This window comes from Protopterus annectens, chromosome 12.part0 (assembly GCF_019279795.1).
Source record: "Protopterus annectens isolate FY-2018-M chromosome 12.part0, PAN1.0, whole genome shotgun sequence".
Taxonomy (NCBI): domain Eukaryota; kingdom Metazoa; phylum Chordata; order Ceratodontiformes; family Protopteridae; genus Protopterus; species Protopterus annectens.
In genome coordinates this window covers 162,333,283-162,358,042 of record NC_056746.1, presented here as the reverse complement: position 1 = coordinate 162,358,042, position 24,760 = coordinate 162,333,283, and the positions used below count along the sequence as shown (strand labels likewise).

At 38.0% G+C, this 24,760-nt stretch overlaps 1 protein-coding gene across 1 annotated transcript in view; it reads right to left on the bottom strand.

Moving 5' to 3' along the window:
- SHISA9 (shisa family member 9) overlaps positions 1–24,760 on the bottom strand; it is a 1,615,398-nt gene that overhangs the window by 69,044 nt on the left and 1,521,594 nt on the right. Inside the window, exon 5 of the mRNA XM_044088899.1 lies at positions 17,387–17,545. Within this exon, the coding sequence (XP_043944834.1) occupies positions 17,387–17,545 (159 nt within the window). The remainder of the gene's footprint in view (positions 1–17,386; positions 17,546–24,760) is intronic.

Here is a 24,760-nt window from a genome sequence, read left to right as displayed (position 1 = left end):
AATCCTCTTCGTGAGGTATTTCTGCGGCCTTTCCAGTTGTTGTAGATGTCTTGTGAGGTACATACCAAAAGGGGCATTGTACTCTATAATGGGTCTAATGAGTGATGAGTAGAGGGGAACAATGACCTCTTTTTTCCTGGATGAGAAACCTTTTGTGATGAGGTGTGCCACATAGAAGGATTTCCTGACTGCTGTGGCGATGTGATTATCAAAGGAGAAATTACTGTCCACCTGTGTCCCAAGGTCTCTTATCACACTTTTGGTGTTAAGTAGACTACCGCCTATGTGGTAGTTCATGGGTACAGAGTTTTTACTAAAAGGGATGACAATGCACTTTTTGGCATTGAGCTTGAGGCCATGGCTTTGACACCAGGCATCTGTCTCAGCGAGGCCCTTTAGTAGGATGTCCACATCTTTTGGAGTTTTGATTATGGCTCCTAGTTTGCAGTCATCTGTGGACTTCATTAGCCAAAGACCTTCTGTGTTAGCCTGTACTTCAGAGGAGTAGATACCAAACAGGAGAGGACCCAGGACTGAACCCTGTGGTACTCCACTTGTCACTGGTCTGAAGTTGGATTTGGAGTCTGCTACTTTCACAGTGTGGGTTCTGTCAGTGAACCAGTTGTCAACCCATCTTGTGATAGGGATTTATACCTAGTTTAGTGAGTTTATCTATAATTCCAGAGTGGGGGATGGTGTTGAAAGCCTTGGCGAGATCTAGATAGGCTGTGTGAACCACCTTACCCTCATTTATGGCTTTGGTGACTGCTTCAAAGAAGTCTATCAGGTTTAGGAGACATGATCTGCCTTTTACAAACCTGAACTGGGTGGGGTCCTGAGTTTGGAGATTACCAATGTCATTGTTTATAAGTTCCATGATGATTCCATAGCCTTGCAGACCAGGCTCGTTAGGCTAATGGGGTGGTAGTTTCCAGGGTCCATGGTGGCTCCCCCTTTGTGGAGTGGGATAACCGTTGCTGTGCACCACTCAGTAGGCACATAGCCTGAGGTGAGGCTATGACTGAACATGGTACTTAGGTGGGGTGCCAGTTTGTTCTGTAGTTCATGTAGAATACAGCCTGGGATGTTGTCAGGTCCCATGGATGCTGTGTTCTTGGCTTTGGATAGTGTTTTTTACCTGTGCAGCTGTGATTACAGGAACTTTGCATTCTTCTGGTATAGATATGGGCCCTTTAGGGGATGACAGGGGTGTAAAGTTAGCACTGAACCTATCTGCCAGGATGTTGGCAATATCAGTTGGTTCTGTATATTTAGTGCCATTGTGCTGTAACTCAGAGCAGATCTGAGTGTTGCCATTGAGATTCTTGACATAGCTATAGAATGCTTTGTGGTTGTCTTTAGAGTCAGTGGCGATTTTATTTTCGTAACTTGCTTTGGAGGATTTTATGAGGGAACTCAGCTTCTTACTGAGGCTGACCAGGGAGTTTCTCCAATCATGGGATTTTACTATTTTTTGCAACAGTTTCTTTCTTCTGTTGTAGAGTTTGTTTATGGCAGGGGACCACCAGATTGGCTTCCTTTTTTTGGAGGATGGCATCTTGGTTCTGTTAGGGATTGCATGAACAATGCACTCGTGTAAGTGCTTATAAAGTGCATTTGTGTAGGATTCAGCAGTCATACCTCTATTGTCCATCAGCATGGGTGCTGCGAAGTTTGCCACTTCTGTCTTAAGAAGCATGAAGTTGGCTTTGGAGAAATTTTTTACTGTGGTTTCCCTAATGGGCTGTGGGGGAGGGATGTGGATGTCTAGGGTGATTAGCTTGTGGTCGGATCTGACCAACGAGGAATTGGCCTCTGGTGTAGAGCACCCATTGCCCATGTTGGTAATAACCAGGTCTAGGATATTGCTGCCCCTGGTGGGGGTGTGGATAAGTTGATCCAAGGCATTGGAATTTATAAATTCCAGAAAACGTTGAGTACAAGATTTGGTACATGAGTAGTTTTCCCAGTTAATGGTGAGGTAGTTCAAATTGCCCATTATTAGGGTGTTAGGTTGTACCCTAATATTTTCCAGTGTATCAAGAAATGAGGAGTGGGATTCCTGGGGCATGGTGGGGATCTGTAGCAAGCTACAATTTGGATTACGGTCTTGCCCAGAGTTAGTTGCACTTGGATAATCTTGGATGCATTTTGCTGAGCAACTAGCCTGGAGGTGTGGATATCCTTAATGAATATGGACACGCCTCTGCCTTTAGTGTTTCGGTCCAGGTTAGGTGGCCGAAAGGTGTGGTATGAATTATAGCCTGGTAATGCAGGGGTACTCTCTGGAGCCTTGAACCAGGTCTCTAGCACTGCACAGATGTCAATGTTCTCCATTTTAAGGAGTGCCTCGAATTAGTGCATTTTGAGGTTTAGACTTCTAGAATTGAGTAGTAATGCCCTCAGATTCTTCTTGCTTGTACCTGTTACGGTGGTGAATTTGTCATTTGAACCTTGCCTAAAAAGGCACTATAGGGGTGGCTAGAGCCTTAGCCAGTATGCGGAATCCCAGGGCCGACAGGTGCAGGCCATCTCTGGCAAAGAATCATGGCTTGTCGATCATGTCATTTCAGGCAGACAGATACTGGATCCCCTTAAAATGACACCAGAAGCTTAGCCAATTATTGAAGTCAATCATGTTGTCCTTGTACTGTGGTATCATCCTGGGTGATGGCAGGATGCTACTCAGGGCTAGGGTCATATCTGCCTGGGCTACAAGATCGGACAGCTCCTCCATGTCCTTTTCATGTAGTCCATGGAGGTACGTCTCAGGTCATTCACACCAACATGGACAATGACAGAGTCATATTTGTACTTGTTGTGGAGTGACCTGAGTGCATGCATTATGTGTCTGATCCTGGCACCCAACAGACAGCTGACAATAACTTTTTCCTTGTTTAGCCTGGTGAGTGGAACATCAGTGTGCCTGACAATAGAGTCACCTATGACTAGAGTGTTGGGTACGTTGTTATGCCTTATGGGCTGTGGTTGAGTGGCACACTGAGTTTGTGGGCTATGTGTCATTTGGGTTGTGTTGGGGAGGTGGACGTTGCTTGTGTTTCTGCTTTGGAGGTCCCTGTTGCTTGGGCAGGTTTTTACTGAGAGCCTCTGCGAATGTAGGTATGTCTTTTGTGTTTGTATGTGTTTGTATTGGTGGTATAGATTTTGAGGGACAATGTGCTGAGTGTGGTGTGGTGCAAGTGTTTGCCTTCTCCTCTTGACTGTCTAGTCCAGTCTTAGGTGAAGAGAGCCTTGCTTCCAGTTTGGCTATATAAGTGCACCTCTCACAGGTTGTAGTGTTGGGTGGTAGGAGGAGAGGGTTGTCTGTGTACATGAGGCAATTGCTGCATTGCCCCAAGATGCCCAGATTCATCAGATAGACAGGAGAAAACATCGGGAGCTGACCCTTAGACATGCCTGGATAGCTGTTTATTTGTTAAGTACTAGAAACTATTTTCCTCTAGACAGTGAGGAAAGTTGAGTGCTGTAGTAATTTGTAGGTTATTAAGTGCTTACAATAAGTTCTGAACAAGTGCTGAGCTCAAAGAAACAGACTTGAGTGCTGAAACTAAAAAACTGGCTAGTTCTAAGAAACAAAATTAAGCTAGAAGGCTTCCCTCCAACACAGAAAGGCTTGGGGGCTTAGAAGCCCACAAATAATCCTGGATACAGCAAATCTGTATCCAGACTAGCTACCCACAGGAAAGGCAGGAAACAAGCTTAGAAATTTTTTTTAAGTGGAAAGAGAGAAAGGAGGAGCAGAAATTAAGCTGACTGGCCTTCTCAAATGTTCTCCCTGTATTGGGTAGAATGAGGTAATGACACTAGACTGGGAGGAGGGTCCCAGATTAAATTTACAGTAGGGGCGGGCAACTGCAAAGCCACCAACTATAAGAACAGCATATCAATAGGGAGGGAGGGTTAGAAACAAATTGCAGAAATGTTTCTCACAGTAGAAAAGCAGCAGTGAGCCTTTGAATGAAAGTTTTAAACAGCTAAAGGAGTCTCTAGAGAAAGCATTTAACTGCAAACAAGTTATAAGAAACAAACAACCCAACAGATGCTTAATAAAAGTGGACAATTTCCAGTTAATACCTCACATACAGTGAAACTAGCTAGAAAAATATACAGTACACAAAGTGCTATAAATAACTCAAACAAAATAAGCAAAAAAACAGGATACTTAATGTTATATATTATACATCCGAGTTTGCTCAGTGTCCTTCCTTCGATTCGCTCAGTGTGAAATGGCAGAAACACTCACAACTTTACTTCTTAGGTACCAGAAAGTTGAAACCTGAGACAACTTTTAAGAAACAAAAAGCTCAAAAGAACCAATGAGGTGCTTAGTCTAAGCTGTAGTCCAGGTGACCTCAGTCAGCCAATGACCTTAATCAATTCTCTCTCACTGAAATGCCTGATGGCTTTGGCTAAGCCAAGATGCCCCTGAACATGTGCTCAGACACACAGCCTCCACAAACACTTGGCCCAAACACAAGCCTGAATATGGACAATGCTACAAATATCCACACTACTTAGAAACAAACTGCAGATATTGATGGAGAAGTACAGAGAAGGTCAGAAGGAGTTGCATTGTGTTTTTGTAGACTTAGAGAAAGCATATGACAGCGTGCCTAGAGAGGAGTTGTGGTATTGTTTGAGGAAATCAGGAGTGTCAGAGAAGTATGGAAGAGTGGTACAGGATATGTCCGAGGGTAGTGTGGCAGCAGTGAGGTCTGCGGTGGGAGTGACAGATACGTTTAAGGTGGAGATGGGATTACATCAAGGATCAGCTCTGAGCCCTTTCTTATTTGGAATGATGACGGACAGGTTGACAGACGAGATCAGACAGGAGTCCCCGTAGACTATGATGTTTGCAGATTACATTGTGATCTGTAGTGAGAGTGGGGAACAAGTGGAGGAGACCCTGAAGAGATGGAGATATGCTCTAGAGAGAAGAAGAATGAAGGTCAGCAAGACTAAGACAGAATATATGTGTGTGAATGAGAGGGAGGATAGAGGAATGGTGAGGATGCAAGGAGTAGATGTGGTGAAGGTGGATGAGTTTAAATACTTGGGGTCAATAGTTCAGAATAATGGTGAGTGTGGAAGAGAGGTGAAGAAGAGATTACAGGCAGGATGGAGTGGGTGGAGAAGAGTGTCAGGAATGATTTGTGACAGACGAGTACCAGTAAGAGTGAAAGGGAAGGTCAACAAGATGGAACTGAGACCAGCTATGTTATATGGGTTGGAGACAGTGGCATTGACAAAAAGGCAGGAGTTAGATGTGGCAGAGTTAAAGATGTTAAGATTTGCACTGGGTGTGACGAGGGTGGACAGGATTAGGAATAAGTATATTAGAGGGTCAGCCCAGGTTGGAAGGTTTGGAGACAAAGCCAGAGAGGCAAGATTACGTTGGTTTGGACATGTGCTGAGAAGGGATGCTGAGTATATTGGGAAAAAGATGCTAAGGATGAAGCTACCAGGTAAAAGGAAAAGAGAAAGGCCTAAGATAAGGTTTATGGATGTGGTGAGACAGGACATGCAAGTGGTTGGTGTGACAAAGCAAGATGCAGAGGACAGGAAGAAATGGAAACAGATGATCCACTGTGGCGACCCCTAACGGGAATAGCCAAAAGAAGATGATGAGTTAAGACTCAGTAAGCAATTCTGTGGCCAGTGCATTCAGCTTATCCTTGCACAATCTGGTTCTTTTATCAGACCACTGCACACTACAAGATTATTTTATGTGAGTTTTGAGAAACCCTTGCTAAGAAATAGTACTTCTTTGCTACAAAACATTTTTCCTCATACCACAATCTTAAGAATTTTGTACTTTATCATGGAAAAATGAAATACTTAATTTTATTCATTGATAAGTGTGGTTTGATGTGGGCTACTGCTAGGGAATACTTAGGATTCAAATATTCTGGATTTGCTAATCTATCGGTTTTAGTATCACTGACTGTGCTGAAGTCAAGATACATGTGTTGCATACCATCATCCAAAACTGCTGCACTGGCAACTCAGTTAAAGACATCTCTTTTCTTTATGTAGCACAAGCTTCCTGCAGAGAAGCTATCTTAATTGTGACCTAGTTTCCTTACTTTTGCTCAGTTGCTCCATTGTTCTGACTTGGAGTACTCTCATGTATCCCGCTGCACAGGCCACTTTGACTGCAGAATGATTTTATCTTTTCATTGGTTCTTACCTTTGTCTAAAAGGATTGCCATTGACCCTTGTCAGTTCCAAAGAGCCTTGCTGTTCCACACTGATCTATCAAATAGCTCGGCTGTTGTGGTATGGTGCATTCTTTTATCTATTTCAGCACTAACAAATATATGCTATCTATCTCCATTGTTTTCTTATTTTTTTTCCTTAAATTCATTTAGCCTTCCAAAGTTTATTTGTTGTTGTTTATTTCCCCTTTGCAAAGAAAAGCATATATTCCTGTACCACCAATCCATGATTTAGGGTTATGTTGTTTCAATTCTCCTCCACAAAAGGAAAAAGGTAAATGCATTTAAGGCAACTTTGACACTCTACCTCTGGGCCAGTAATCAAGGATCCTCAATCCTTGCCCCTGGCACCTGTGGGGAACATTTACTGGGAGGATAACAGGTACACACAGTATCTCCAGATGCAGCTCTCTGCATCAAGCACAACTTCCCTTTAGAGCACACAGGGAACACAGTCAGTGCGGAGGCTGATTCCTCTCTCTTTCTCCAGATCCCCAATAACACTCCCCACTGACACAGCTATAGAGTTGAATCCTTATCCAGGGTTCCAAGCCAAGTCCTCCAACAGTCTATCTGTCCAACCAGTGCTTTGTGTCCCTGTCCAAGTAGCTGACACACACACTCTTTGAGATTTGATTTACTCACACACACACACAGAAAAGGCTGGCACAGGTTTAGTAGCTATGCCCCCTTTTGCCCAGACTATAAGGTAGTTATCACTGCCACCAGAGCCCCTCACCAGCTACTTTAAGGCCTTTAACAAAGGTTGTCCAATTTACTGAGTAATATTAATACTGATGCAAATGGTAGTTGGACCAAGAGCAAGGCTATTAGGAGTGGCCCACACAGTGTCACCATATAAATATGCAAATACTCCCAAAACTTAAATATATCTACAAAGATCAGCCACAATGAAAGGTTTAAATATATTTAATAATAAAAAAAAATAAAATAAAAATACAATACTAAATATCTATTCACAGTGACATCAGAGTTCAAAATCACAGACAATATTTAAAATAACATTGAAGGACAGACTCAGACAAATAAAGAAAAAACAATATCTAAACTAAGCTTCACTATATTTCTGACTGAATCTAAGAGAATTATACTATTCCCTAATAACTTACCTGGGCAGAACAAGATGGAATACATGAGCAGTCTCTACAGTCAGGCTCCCAAACAGAATACTCTGTCCCACTAAGAGACTTCTCAAAATAATATATAAAATATTACTTCTGGGATAGCTTGCAGAATGACATCACTTCTGGTCATCTGACGTCTAGTTCCCATGCAAACCCCTATTGCTTAAAGCTAGCAGGATTTAGCACTTACCTGTAAAAATACATACAAGGGCTTTTGCTCAGATCTGTGTCAAGTGCTGGAAGTCATAAAACTATTTCATACCTCCACACTTCCAGAGTAGTAATTAGTTCACCCCAAAAACAATACAGGAAGCTTCCTATTACAGACTTTGTGTCTCTGGCTGCACTGAAACCTGTGAGATAGCATCTTTATAGCCTAGCCCATAAAGTGATTTAATTTCATATATATTTTAAAGTTTTCTGGACTGAGGTTAACCTTCTGTCTTCCAGGTTCCTCTGTTAAAACATATACATTTAAACAGTTACAATAGTGCATATACAATTCTGTTCTCTCCAGTGGGGTACACTACTGATACAAGCACTTTACAAATACATTTTCAGTACAAACTGTGATGCCCGTGCCCTGGCCCAGCAATCAAGGAGCCTCAATCCTCACCACTAACACCAGAGAGGGTGTCTCATATATGAGGAAAAGATAGGAAATACACACAGTAAATTGCACTTTCCCTTAAGAGCACACAGAGATCACAGTCAGACTGGGGCTGGTCGCTCCCTTGCTCTCCAGGTCCCCAGTAAGACTCCCCACTGGCGCAGCAATAAGGTCCAGATCTCAGCCTAGCTGGGCAAGCTAAAATCTCCAGCACCCTCTCTGTCCAACCAGTGCTTTGTGTCCCTGCCCAAGTAGCTGACACATGCACACACAATTTGAGATAAGAGTTTATACAACCGTACAGACTCTTCTGGGGAAGGCTGGCACAGGTTCTCCAGCTTTGCTCCTTTTACCCAGACTATACGATAGTACCCTGTCACCACCCAGCTAATAATTATCAGCTACTCAAAGGCCCATAAAAGGGTGTCCAATTATTACTGTGCAATATTATTATCCAATTGGTAGTATGACTAAACAGTCTCAAGGCTTATTAGAGTGACTTGGTACAGGATCCTTATATACATGCAATGTACTCTTAACTTATCTCTACACAACCCAGCCACAGTTAAAAGGTTTTAAAATATTTAATAATAAATAATTAAAACCAGAAAACAATACTTTCTACTACACAGTCAGTGCTAGTCAAGAGTTCAGAGATCACACAGAAATACTTAAAATAAATCAGTAGTACAATTTTGACATCACAGAAAAACACTTAGTCTAATCTTTCTAGTTCTAGCTATCTCTAAAAGAAAACACAAGTCTAAGATAACTTACATAAGACAACAGGCAGTGTTGTGAGTTGGATGATCAAGACAAAAATGCTTAATGCCTTCTGATTCTCCGTTTAAATTGCTATTGCAGTTCTGATAAACATTACATCATTTTTTTTTCATTTTCTTGGAGTTTCCAGGCTACACATTAACTGCATTTACATTCTTAACATCTCCCTTTTGTTATCTTGCAACTGGTCAGGAACAGAGCAATAAAAATACATTTGCATGTTTAAATCTAGCCATTTAACTCTTGGTTAAAACAATAGAAAGAATTTCTTCATCTAGACCTTTCGGCACCACTGTCTACTTCAAAGGGTCACCACATGCTTTACTTTGGTCAGTAGAGTGCACTGTTGTCACATTTATTTCCAGTTCCACATGTAACAACAGTATTTCTTTACATTTAAGACAACAAGCCTGTAGTTTACATTCATATTTACAAGTGAGAGAATTATCTGCAAAAGTATGTCTGGCGAGGCTGGCAGCCTTCACCCTTCTCTACCAGTCTTAACACAAACATCTGTACAAATCAGTTTGATATACATGACATACAGTTCTAATACATTTGTAACACAAGCATCTTGTATAAATCAGTTTGATATTCACAAATGACATGTAATTATTTACAGAATTCCAGCTAGCTGTGCTGGCAGTACCTCCTATCAATACAGTAACCTTCTAGTGGACAAAGATTAAATGCTAAAGCTTCAATTGACTGAGGTTCAACTCCCCAACAATCAGAGTTCCTCCACAGGAAATCACTATCCATGAGTTGTGTAAGAACTGGTTCCCTTTTGGAGATAAGATCCCCCATTTATGAGTTAGTGGTACAGTGGAGTTTATATATATATAAGTACAGGGTGGGGAGCTTTCCCTCCACAATAGGGGTACAGGGGAGGCATGCCCCCCAAAACTTAAAGTATTTTTAGCGAGATGTTTTTGGCGAATGCAATTTAGGAATTCCAGTCCTTGGGTGATTCATTTAATCCACTAATAGTGGAAGCATACATTTACTGTGTCTTTACTTTATGTTTCTTCACCTAAAATCTGATATTGACTTACAAATAAACCTGGGTACTCCTCCTTGCAGCCTACCTTCCAGTTTTATGTTTTATAGTCCTTAATATCTGCATTTTTAAGTCTTTGACTCTGGCATTTCAGATGGTTGAATTTGCTTTCCCTAAGCTTGTTCCTTTAAAAAAAAATGTACTCCCTCCTTTTTATGACTCAGATTAGTGCACAAAGCCTTTGTGCTTTTTTAAATTGTCATTGCTGTTTCATAGATGAAAGGATCTTGTTCTAAGATGTTCTGAATTTTCATGCAGGTTTTTCAGTGCATCTAGATAATCTCACAAGAATCAAGTGAACAAAAGCTAAATGTTCTAAATGTCATTAAAAGCAAAAATTATGTATAACCCTTCAGGAACCTGGGAGCACTGATCATCATTGTGCAATACCATCAGATCTGAGATTGTTGCATATAATGACTTATGTAGACATTATGCAGTTTTCCTGATCTGAGTTTTCACATTTCTTCTCAGGTTAACATGCTTCCTCCATATTTCAGTATCTGTATTTTTATGATTTTCTTCAGATGTTGCTGGCAGTCTTCCACATTCATTAGCTAGGGTTTATTATTAACTTCATCACAAGAAAATGTTCATTATATGAGTAATATATAAGTACAGTATGAAAGGAAGAGGTTATAGAATTACAATTATTTTTTTTCCTAAGAACTGACATTTTACAAGGATTTTAGAGTTGCTTCAGACATCATACATATGTATTCATACAGCTGTTGCATAGTTACCTAACAACACTGCAGTAAAATGTCTCTAGGGTTTCTGATCGAACCACCCACAAAATATTATTTGCTACATTTGCAACTCCAGCTGCTTTAGATTCTCTTACCCAAATCACGAGCTTCACTGAACCATGTAGAAAAATGAAGGTGCAGAAATTCTTCTTACGCTTTTAACACAGCTTCACTCCAAGCAAGCAAGTAGGAGTAATAGGTCTAAAGGTGACATAGCTCTGAGATAGAAACAATCCAATACAATGAGATGCGTGCAAAAACTGCTACCATATTGGGTACTTATACTAGTGTGTACAATGCCTGCATAGTGTGGTATGGAATATGTGGCACGTGCATGTCTGTGTGTGGGTGTGTGTTTACATGTATGAGTATATATGTTTATGTATGGGAACTGCTATAAGGTAGGTAGTATTACTCAAAGGCTTAAAAATGTGAGGTGCTAATGAAGATTATCCTGTGGTCCTTGGTTTGATTCCACAAGTCACCACTTCCACAATTTATGTCTAGGCAACTTACTTAATCAGACAGCGTGCCAAGTATGGGATTGAAACAAGGCACCTATGCTTTGTGAATTAAGTTTAGCAAATTAATAAAAGAAATACAAAATATATAAACTGATGTTTTTCATATTTATACTTTAACGTTCAGCACAAATCCACATTACTGTCAGTCACTGTGTCCTCACTATCAATACCCTTGAACATCCATCACTGTGTTCTCACTAGCAATACCCTTGAACATCTAGAGAACTTTAATCATTTCTTTTGTAGCCAGCTTCATATTATAGAAGGATAACACCCTGACCGCAGTACAGGTTTCATGATTTTAATTTCTGATTTGAGCACCTGCTGTTACTGGCAGGGCAGAAGATGAATGAAGGGGCTTTAGCACTCTTGCATCTCTCAAGCATGGGGTCATTTATGCATGCCTGACCATCAAGGCAGAGGGCATTTACAGGCATATGTGGCCTTAGCAGCAGTGGCAGTTCCTAGGTCCACTCTTCCTTACATGAAACCTCATGCCAGTAAAGAGGACTGGCTACTCTAAGCCAGCAGAAATAAGAAACTCCAGCCAACCACTGAAATAGCATGGTTACTGAGATGAGTATGGCTGTAAATCGAGATAAATTCCCAATAAAGATTGTAAAATTAAAGAAATAAAATATTATATATTCGTTGTAGTTATGTTGCTCTTTTGTGATACAAATAACGTCTTTGTTAGTGTGCATCTAATTATTTATGAGGCAGCTGTGTCCTACACCAGGAGATAATTTTCCACATCTACAGCATACGTCTGTTTTATGGCACCTCATCTGATTCATGTTAGGCGATAAGATGAGAAGTGCCTGGCACTTTAAATTTTATATAACTAACTATATCAGTTGTACTTCTGTCTGCCTAAAAGAGAAGTTGAAAAACAGTAGTTATGGTTGGCTCTGGTACATTCTGTGCTTGTGTATGTAAACTGTTTTGCTACTTCTTGGCACCATGTTAAAGTCTGCCCATCTTTCTTTTATGTGTTTTGCCTTCCAGTCTCAAATCTGAATCATAATACAGCATTGTATCAAATCCATGTACTGATAATATTGATATAGTGCAATAATTAGGACATAAACAGCGCACGTGCTATCAAATATTTTTTGCAGAGTGTTGTTGACTAGAATGGAAATAATAGTGGAGAAAAACAGAAAAATATCACGCTGCTTGTGGGTGCAAACCTCAGAGGGGAGATCTAGCTTTCAATTAATAACTGGTAGAAGATAATCAGGCCACCGAAGTTGTATTTTCCAGAATGTTTTAAAATGTATGAGCTCTTCTGAGAGACTCAATTCTGAGAGCCAACTTCTCACACTTTTTTCGGAGTTTTCTCTGTCTTCTCTGGCATTGAGACCATGGAGTTAGCAGAGATAAATACATGTGGAGTTAGTGAGCAAAGTCTCTCACATGAGGGGATGCAGGGGGGTTGTCCCTCAAAAACAAAGTTTAGAGTTACATTTCTAATAGTTTTGTCAAGCATATTGTTTTTATTGTTCTTGCTTTGTCCAGTTTACTGCTGAGATGGCTATTTGGTGTAATCATAGTAAGATGACCATTTGAATCTACACAGCTGAACTCCAATACCAACCTCCAAAGTCATTATCATGCAGAGCGAGAGAAAAAAAAACATACTCAGCTGTGACAGCAATGACGTTCACACAAATTTGGAACAAAATGTTTTTGGCAAAATTTGATGCAATCCTGTCAACAACTTCTTTGACACAAGTAATTTCAATAAAATTATTGTTTACTGTTATATGAGATATTACTTCCTACTATAACAAATCATTTAACAGAAGAAAATGGCACATGTCTTAGAAAAACAAACGCACTGCTGAGGGGTTGGTCATTAGCACTCAAACTGCAAAGGACAAAAAAGGACACTGATGGTTTGACTCTTCCTTAAACCATCTGAGAAGGGATTGGCCTGTACCATTTCAGAATGCATGTTTATGCAAATGGATAGGTGTCCAGAATGGACTTAGACAGCAGATGAGGAACTTGTCTTAACTGGTTAAGTAACAAGTTGATGGTGGTCACTACATTATAAGACCATAGCCTTATTGAAGAAGACAACTCCAACCCCCTGTGCTTCCAAATAACTATGAAAAGATTCGAACTCAGTTTAACAAATTCTTTATCGAAACAGACCAGACCCTTGCCAATGCCCAAAATAGTACTAGCAGCCCCACACCAATAACTACCCCAACCCACCCCAATATACAAAACAGTAGCCCCAATTTTCACCTCCACTCTGTATCCACCAAATAAATATCTAAACTCCTTGGTAAACTTAAGCCAACCACTCTAGCAGTTGATAAGCTGCCAGCAGACTTCCTTCGGGTCTCAGCTGAAGCTATAGCCTATCCTGTCTCTATTCTCATAAACAGATCTCTCTCAGAATGCAAAGTCCCCACCTCATGGAAAACATCATATATATAATTCCATTGCACAATGGAGGCAACTCCTTAGAGCTCACCAACTATTGCCCAATAGCAATCCTATCACCTTTATCCAAAATATTAGAAAGAGTTGTTCATACTCAACTAATACAGAACCTCCAGAATAACAACCTACTCTCCATATCCCAGCATGGCTTTAGACCTTCCCATAGCACCACAACAGGACTACTATCATTCACCAACATAGTTAACCACCACAGAAACAAGGGTCTATTTGTTTCTTCCATATTCTTAGACCTATAAAAAGCCTTTGACATGCTAAACCACAGTCTGCGTCTTGATACCCTATCCACCCTAAGTATAAGTCCCTTCTCTATATTATGGTTCAACAGCTACTTATCTGCCCGTCAGCAAGCAGTCCTATGGCAGGACCAATTGTCCCCCCTGTTAGCAGTAACCATAGGAGTCCCTCAAGGATCCATCCTTGGCCCATTGCTGTTCTCTCTATTTACAAATCAGATCTCTTCACCCTCTCCCACTGCCTCAAAATTACAATATGCAGATGATACCACCCTCATATGTGCTACCCCTACCCTTAGTGAACTGCAAACCCTTACCCAAAATAACTTCACCCTCACCGAAACTTGGTTCACTAACATCAAACTTCTTCTTAATCCCAAAAAAAACCCCAAAATAATTATTTTCAGTCCTGGCAGAGATCCTCCCCTAAATAATTTCACCATTAGCCCCAAAGAAAACATTCAAATCAGTCGAGCCACACACACTAAACTGCTAGGTGTAGAAATAAACAATAACCTGAGGTTCGACATCCACATAGCACAAACTATTAAGAAAGTTAATAAAAAATTTAGTCTCCTCTACAGGAACAAACAGTGTATGACAAAGCACACCAAAGTAACCATCGCAAGGACTTATCTTCTATCCACCCTCCTCTGCCTCTCCCATCTTGACGAATCTCCGAAAAACTGATCTAAATAAAATGGAATCTTGCTACAACAAGATTGCCAAGTGTGCTACTGAAGCCTCATATAGGTCCCACCACTGTCTATCCCTTAAACAACTCAACTGGCTTGAGTTACCTCATATACTTCTACTCAATCAGCTCTCTATAGCGCACAAACTCTACTACCTTCCTGAGATAACTCCAGCACTTCAGCACCTAATTCAGCCCCACATTCCCTCTAGAGCCTTATGATCTAGTAACCAGAACCTTACAACTGTCATCAGATTTAAAAACGAAGCTGAAGTCCCTCTTTGCCAACACCATTGCCAAAACCTGGAACACACTACCAAGCCAAATAACGTCTACCACCTCCTTTAGTCAATTCAAAAAACTCCTGAAAATCCACTATCTAAGTAACTGGCTATGCTCATGCCACTCACCAGGCTAATATTTACCAAGAGAATTTGTCAGGGTACAGCTATGTATAAACAGTTTCTCCTCTGAAAGCTTCCAAACCCGTATACATTTACCTTATAAAACTTATAACTGCAAAAGAAAAAAAAAATGTAGCTCTGATTGTCTACTATAAGAAATGTTAGTTACTAGCATGATGTCCTGTTGTGTGTATATATGCTATATGTATGTTTTGTTAATCACCAGCATGTTGTCCTGATGTGTATATGTGCCATATGTATGTATGTTCCACTTCTTTTTACTCTCATGTAATGTAATGTGAAGCTTTTCTCCCTGGGACTCCGCTGAAAATGGAAATGTGTCCAGTCGGACTTTCCCGGTAAACAAATGTAAAATAAAAATAAAATAAAAAATAATAAATAAGAGGAACAAAACAAACTCTTAATGAGGGCAAACTTTGGCATCTTTAATAACATTGGATATTTTAGAGATTAGCTTTTATCAAGTGCCCATAATCCACATCTGGAATGAAGTGAGCTGATGATGGCAGGTGTGTGAGCAGAAAGTACCTATAAAAAGACCTATGGAACTGCGTTTCTTTAGAGCAAGATTCCCTGCACCCCAAAAGTGAGCTAGTGCACCTTATACACATCTGGGACACCTCATGTTAAAGAAGTAAATTAATAAAATAAATAAATATATTTATAAACTGTGAGGTCAGTCAGCCATGAGGATAAGGAAAACAAACCCTTAGTCATCAAAGCTTAAAAATGTATTACTTATCTTTTGTCTCTACCGATGACGTAACAAGACTTAATGTTTCAAGTCTTCCATTGTAGAATGTGAAGAACATGTTATTAAAAACAAAAGGAGTGCTTCCTTTTTATACCTGAGATCATCATCATTATTAGATTTCGTAAGGCAACAAAAATCAAAATAAAAAAATCAGAAATGTGGAAGTACTGAGAAGGAATAACATATTTTATTCTTTCACATCCACTGATGTCCTTGAACTGGCTTACTAGGGTAATAATAAGACTTGTTGCTGAAGACGAAGTCACAGCAAGCCCTGATGAACAGTATATGAACTCGGCATTTACAAAACACACAAAAGGAGATATATTTCATGAATGAATAAGCATCCAGAAGAGAATGTCTTGGAAAAAGAAGACAAAAGGAATAGTTAACAATATTTTCATTTATTTTTTTTTGGGGGGGGGTCTTCTTCCATAGAACTAGATAAGAGAATGTCATATTTGCAAGACTGGCCACATTTTCTCCAGCCAAATTTTCCAAATCACTTAGTATGAATACCACCTCAGGTCTCTGCGAAAAAGAAGGCATTGAGACTAACTTGGTCAACAAAGTGTAAATAAAATAAATAAGTTAAGTTGTTACTGACATCGTAACAGGATGTAGGGTTTGAGATGAAGAAGCATTAGCTATTACAGAGCATAGCTTGAGGTCAGACTATTGCAAATGACACCTTCTCCAGTATCAGTGCACAATGCAGAGGTGATGTTATCAAGCTTTACCTGATATAATGCACAGTGACTTTACCCTTTATTGTGGCAACACAAGATTTAGCTTTCTTTTCAGTAATAAGCAACTAAATGACATATGCCTACATATAGCATCCTACTCTTGACTATAGAGGTGATGGAAAATGCATATAGATATGCAGTTATCCCACCATTTATTGTATTTATTCATAGTAGCTGCACATTCAGACTGGTCAGTTCCTCCAGTGGAAAGATGTGAGTTATCTAGCAACATTTTGTTACGTAATATCTTTCTGTTCATCATTCAAAATCAGAAAAAAAATCACATTTTTGCAAAGTGAGAAGTGATATGTGTGGCAGACTTTAGTGCAACTCAAAGCAGTGAAATTATATTAACATCCTCTTTTAAGGTGGCTACTTTGCATAAAAGATCCATGAATCTGAAAGAGCTTCTTAAGCATTCAGCCAGAGAAAGAGGTCATATGAACTCACTCATAGCTTAAAATATATGGCATTCATGAATTATTAATTTTAAACTGGGTTGGAATTCATGTTAAAGACATGATGCCCTCTCATATTAGATACTGGTTACAGTGCGATATTCTTTTGTATGTACACCATGCTTATTGGTGCAGTCATCTTTGAAGTCAGCACCAGTTTTCTTTCCCATTTGATGCACAGAACATGATTTTGTTTACTGTAAATATTACTTTTGCTCATTTGCTAAATATCGGTTTTCAAACACGTTTGCATGAAATAAAAAAGAAACAAGCTGTGTATTCATCTGCTAAACCTTTTATAATTAAAATTATAGTGGGAGGTGTCAAGCTGTAATTCTACTAAGTCAAGAAGGGCCAAAAAAAAAAAGAAAAGCCTTTTTAAGGCAGGAAATCACAACAGCTTTTTCTGTATTGCACTGACTGGATGCAAAAAACACAGAATGAATACAAATTAAGTGAAGTGCTTTAGTTTTATTGCTTACCAACTGCCTTGAGAGATGCATACTTATTAAGTTCCTTGACTGCAGGCTGGGGTGGTTCATATGGATGTGAAAGCTGCCCCATGCTGGGGTAAGAGTGGTGATGTGACATTTGTGGGAGAATTGGTGACGTCTGAACTATGTTATTCATCTGTGGTGTATCTGCAAGAAAAGAACAACAAAACACAGTTAATGAAAACAAGTCTATGGTTTAGTGATGAGAATGCCAACAGTTTACTGCTAATACATGACTGTGCATGAAACATTTCTACACAGCATAGTTCTTTAATGGCTGCAGGCATTACTTATGATGTTCTATGTGTCTTATTCTCATAAAGGGCTTTCAATGGCCATTACAGTTGCAAGACTGAAGCAGTGTAACACAAAATATATTTTCTCTAAATACAATGCGTTGTTGTGACTGCCTTGATCTTCCTTTTCCCTGTTGTAAATTGATTTATTTATTTTTTCTTGACCAGGTTAGTCCCGCTAGGTAAGTAGGTTCTTTTCTAAGGAGAAGAAAGGTGGTATTCATGCTACTACAGGAAATATGACAAGAACACGGGGAAACATCTTGAAAGGAGCTATGGAATCTTTTGGATGTACCTGAGCTACCACTAAGTCAAGCAAATATGACCTCCATTTAATTTTTCATCTAAAGGACAACACAATGCGGACAGCAGTATTTCCTTAATGCTGCATTGCTGTGTCAGAAATATAGTCACCTTGAGTGGGAATCGAACCCACAGCCTTATGTTCTACCACCATCAAAGATAAGTGTGTGATCTGTTGAACCACTGCAGATGCAATGCATGTGTCATGTGCCTCACTTCCCAATGATAAATGACTAATACCATAATCTTTATAAACTAAACTCTGTTCCTCTTGGTCTCAGGCTTCATTAGTTATTTTACTTACACACAAATGACACAGGTAAAATGTTCTTCCTAAATCTGCCATTGATAAGATATAGTATACCAATATCCCAGAGTACACAACTGAAGAAAAAAATAAAATGCAGGGACTAGCATAAACAATTGGTTTATATCATCTTCACTTTTTTGACATGCTCTCTGTATGTTTTAAAATGACCAATGTCTAATCAGAAATTTGACCAGACCAGGCAATGGGCAACGTTGATTTCCAAAGCTGCATTTAAATACAGCAGTAACTAACAAATAATATTGTTCTGTAGGTAGGAAAATAAATCAGGAATTTGTGTCTGTTACTCTTCATTGTATTTTTCTCATGAATCCAATGGACAGTGTCTTCCATCACTTATATAACAAGTGATGTGCCAAATGAGTTATAATTGCACAGTCGGTTTGGTTATTTTTTCAGCTAGATCATGGTAAATGGTAAAGAAGCAACACAGTGTCTGAAGAAAGAAAGAACAATGAGAACCATACGGTTATGAAAGCAGAACATGCACAGTACAGCTATATATAAGTAGTACTAATTGGGTGGTAATTAAAGGTCTTAGCAGAAAGGGGCTACACAAACAAGGGACAATTTTCTCAGTACCTAATGGAAAAGAGGTACAAGGGATTCTATTTCCAGTCATATTGACAGTATAGAGTAGTGTTTTATGAAATCATTTAAGAGGATTGAAGGAACAGTGGGGCACATGCAGAGAAACGTTAGGGATCATAACAAAGGAAACAGTCGAGTGTAGCATCCTGTAGTGTCTTCTGAGTAATAAATTAAAAGTAATAAGAAGAAGGGGTGACTGGGTGAGACCCTAATTCTTCATTGTGCTATATATGCACTTAAAGCTATAGAGAATGGGTTACCATGCCTGCACCCCAAAAAACATGCAACATCACTTTTATCACCTAAGCATCTAGCTTTTGAGCACATAATGAGCGGTGTTCTGAAGTTAGGAATTAGCTCTCTCATTCACAATTTGTGTTCTATTTGACTGCGAACAAGACATTTAAAAAAGGCAATGGCTTTAGTCAACCAATTAAAATAAGCACTTGTGCCTAACTGGCTTATCTAGTAATGAAACAAACAAACAGATAATTTGATAATGACATATTTGACTTATGGCCACGATCAGTCCCATGTGAGGAAGTTAACTATCATTAATGAGACAATAAGTAGCAAAGTCACTGTCTTCATTGAAGGACAGTAATCCCTGCATGGACAATATTCAGAACAGTACAAGTAAGTGCACTTAATAAGATATACTTCAAGAAAAAGGCCCAACATAGCTTAGAAAAAATATTGCAATCAGAGAAGCAAGTAAAAGTCAAAACCAAAGTCAAAGTAAACTTTCTTGTCATTTAGAACTACACACGTGTAGCCTAAATGAAATTTTGTGCATCAACTCAATTCTTGAGATTCCAAAGGAAAGTGAAACAACACATACAAGTAGAGGAATAACAATAACTAGCGCATACAATACTACTCCAATACGCACAAGAAAGAGTAGAGACATTTACCAACATTCACAAATACAATACTACTACAATACACACAAGAAAGAGTAGAGACACTTACCAACATTCACAAATACAATACTACTCCAATACACACAAGAAAGAGTTGAGACATTTACCAACATTCATAAATACAATAATACTACAATACACACAGGAAAGAGCAGGCATTTACCAACATTCATAAATACAATACTACAATACACACAAGAAAGAGTAGAGACATTTACCAACATTCACAAATACAATACTACTCCAATACACACAAGAACGAGCAGAGACATTTACCAACATTCATAAATACAATACTACTTCACTACACACAAGAAAGAGTACAGACATTTATCAACATTCACAAATACAATACTACCACAATATACACAAGAAAGAGTAGAGACACTTAACCAACATTCACAAATACAATACTACTCCAATACACACAAGAAAGAGTTGAGACATTTACCAACATTCATAAATACAATAATACTACAATACACACAGGAAAGAGCAGGCATTTACCAACATTCATAAATACAATACTACAATACACACAAGAAAGAGTAGAGACATTTACCAACATTCACAAATACAATACTACTCCAATACACACAAGAATGAGCAGAGACATTTACCAACATTCACAAATACAATACTACTTCACTACACACAAGAAAGAGTACAGACATTTATCAACATTCACAAATACAATACTACCACAATATACACAAGAAAGAGTAGAGACATTTACCAACATTCACAAATACAATAATACTACAATACACACAAGAAAGAGTAGAGACATTTATCAACATTCACAAATACAATAATACTACAATACACACAAGAAAGAGTAGAGACATTTATCAACATTCACAAATACAATACTATTCTAATACACACAAGAAAGAGTACAGCCATTTATCAACATTCACAAATACAATACTATTACAATACACACAAGAAAGAGCAGAGACATTTACCAACATTCACAAATACAATACTACTCCAATACACACAAGAAAGAGCAGAGACATTTACCAACATTCACAAATGCAATAATACTACAATACACACAAGAAAGAGTACAGACATTTATCAACATTCACAAATACAATACTACTACAATACACACAAGAAAGAGTACAGACATTTATCAACATTCACAAATACAATACTACTACAATACACACAAGAAAGAGCAGAGATATTTACTAACATTCACAAATACAATACTACTACAATACGCACAAGAAAGAGCAGAGACATTTACCAACATTGATAAATACAATACTACAATACACACAAGAAAGAGTAGAGACATTTACCAACATTGATAAATACAATCCTACTCCAATACACACAAGAAAGAGTAGAGACATTTATCAACATTCACAAATACAATACTACTCCAATACACACAAGAAAGAGTTGAGACATTTACCAACATTCATAAATACAATACTACTCCAATACACACAAGAAAGAGTACAGACATTTATCAACATTCACAAATACAATACTACCACAATATATGCAAGAAAGAGTTGAGACATTTACCAACATTCACAAATACAATAAAACTACAATACACACAAGAAAGAGCAGACATTTACCAACATTCACAAATACAATACTACAATACACACAAGAAAGAGTACAGACATTTATCAACATTCACAAATACAATACTACCACAATATACGCAAGAAAGCGTTGAGACATTTACCAACATTCACAAATACAGTACTACTCTAATACACACAAGAAAGAGTACAGACATTTATCAACATCCACAAATACAATACTACCACAATATACACAAGAAAGAGCAGAGACATTTACCAACATTCACAAATACAATAATACTACAATACACACAAGAAAGAGTAGAGACATTTACCAACATTCATAAATACAATACTACTCTAATACACACAAGAAAGAGTACAGCCATTTATCAACATTCACAAATACAATACTACCACAATATACACAAGAAAGAGCAGAGACATTTACCAACATTCACAAATGCAATAATACTACAATACACACAAGAAAGAGTACAGACATTTACCAACATTCATAAATACAATACTATTCTAATACACACAAGAAAGAGTACAGCCATTTATCAACATTCACAAATACAATACTATTACAATACACACAAGAAAGAGCAGAGACATTTACCAACATTCACAAATACAATACTACAATACATACAAGAAAGAGCAGAGACATTTACCAACATTCACAAATACAATAATACTACAATACACACACGAAAGAGTAGAGACATTTACCAACATTCATAAATACAATACTACTCTAATACACACAAGAAAGAGTACAGCCGTTTATCAACATTCACAAATACAATACTACTACAATTCCCACAAGAAAGAGCAGAGACATTTACCAACATTCACAAATACAATAATACTACAATACACACAAGAAAGAGTACAGCCATTTATCAACATTCACAAATACAATACTACCACAATATACACAAGAAAGAGCAGAGACATTTACCAACATTCACAAATACAATACTACTCCAATACACTCAAGAATGAGCAGATACATTTACCAACATTCATAAATACAATACTACTCTAATACACACAAGAAAGAGTACAGCCATTTATCAACATTCACAAATACAATACTACCACAATATACACAAGAAAGAGCAGAGACATTTACCAACAGTGATAAATAAAATGCTACTACAATGCACACAAGAAAGAGCAGAGACATTTACCAACATTCACAAATACAATACTACTCCAATACACACAAGAAAGAGTAGAGACATGCAGTAACATTCAAAAATACAATACTAGTCCAATACACACAAGAAAGAGTAGAGACATTTATCAACATTCACAAATACAATACTACTACAATACACACAAGAACGAGCAGAGACATTTACCAACATTCACAAATACAATACTACTCTAATACACACAAGAAAGAGTACAGCCATTTATCAACATTCACAAATACAATACTAACACAATATACACAAGAAAGAGCAGAGACATTTACCAACATTCACAAATACAATACTACTCCAATACAGACAAGAAAGAGCAGAGATATTTACCAACATTCATAAATACAATACTACTCCAGTACACACAAGAAAGTGTACAGACATTTATCAACATTCACAAATACAATACTACCACAATATACACAAGAAAGAGTTGAGACATTTACCAACATTCATAAATACAATAATACTACAATACACACAAGAAAGAGCAGACATTTACCAACATTCATAAATACAATACTACAATACACACAAGAAAGAGTAGAGACATTTACCAACATTGATAAATACAATACTACAATACACACAAGAAAGAGTAGAGACATTTACCAACATTCACAAATACAATACTACTCCAATACACACAAGAAAGAGTAGAGACATTTACCAACATTCATAAATACAATAATACTACAATACACACAAGAAAGAGTAGAGACATTTACCAACATTCACAAATACAATACTACTCCAATACATACAACAAAGACTAGAGACATTTACCAACATTCACAAATACAGTACTACTCCAATACACACAAGAATGAGCAGACACATTTACCAGCATTCACAAATACAATTTACCAACATTCACAAATACAATACTACTCCAATACACACAAGAAAGAGTGCAGACATTTACCAACATTCATAAATACAATACTACTCCAATACACACAGGAAAGAGCAGAGACATTTACCAACATTCATAAATACAATACTACTCCAATACACACAAGAAATAGCAAAGACATTTACCAACATTCACAAATGCAATACTACTCCAATACACACAAGAAAGAGTAGAGACATTTATCAACATTCACAAATGCAATACTACTACAATACACACAAGAAAGAGTAGAGACATTTACCAACATTGATAAATACAATACTACTACAATACACACAAGAAAGAGCAAAGACATTTACCAACATTCACAAATACAATACTACTTCACTACACACAAGAAAGAGTAGAGACATTTACCAACATTCACAAATATAATACTACTCCAATACACACAAGAAAGAGCAGAGACATTTACTAACATTCACAAATACAATACTACTCCAATACACACAAGAAAGAGCAGATAAGTTTACCAACATTCATTAATGAAAAGAATGCCCTCCCCTGAGTTAAATTAACTACCCTATTTAAAGTACTACAAAACATACTACAGATTGAAATGCCAGTTATTTGTCTAATATTGCATTTGAGTGAGTTAAATAACACTATGTGTATAATAAGCGTTTATTGCACTTACTTGGAATATATGTAAATATATATTGCACAAATAAATAAACATTGACTTATGTGTCCAGACCCCTGGGAGTAGTGCCCGAGATCAGAAGTGTAATCACTGTAGGGTAGAAATGGTTACTGAATCTTGTAGTCCTGCTGTGCTGATGCTGTGATATCTCTTGAATGATGCCAGATGATTAAACCATGCACAGGATGCATGTTGTCCTGAATTATTTTGGTGGCCTTTTGGATGTTTCTTGCATAATAAAGATGTATCAATGGAAGACTGGAACGTGTTACCTTCTCTGCAACCCTCACCACTCTTTGTAGTGCCTTCCTTTCTGTAACTGTGCAGCTTCCAAACCGCACTGTGAAGTTGCGGGTGAGGATGCTCTCTATTGCATCTCTATAGAAGGTGGCGAGAATATGAGGAGGAAGCTTAGTTAGTCTAGATTAAAGTACAGAAACTACGTGCACTTCTTGTCATGTCTGCCAGATCTATAAACTCATATTCATATCAAGGGCTTAAAGTGAAAATGGTGTATTCCTTAAAATACCTTAGATTACTGAAAGAGAAAAACTGTGAATGCAGCATATCAGCAATCAATGAAAGGAGC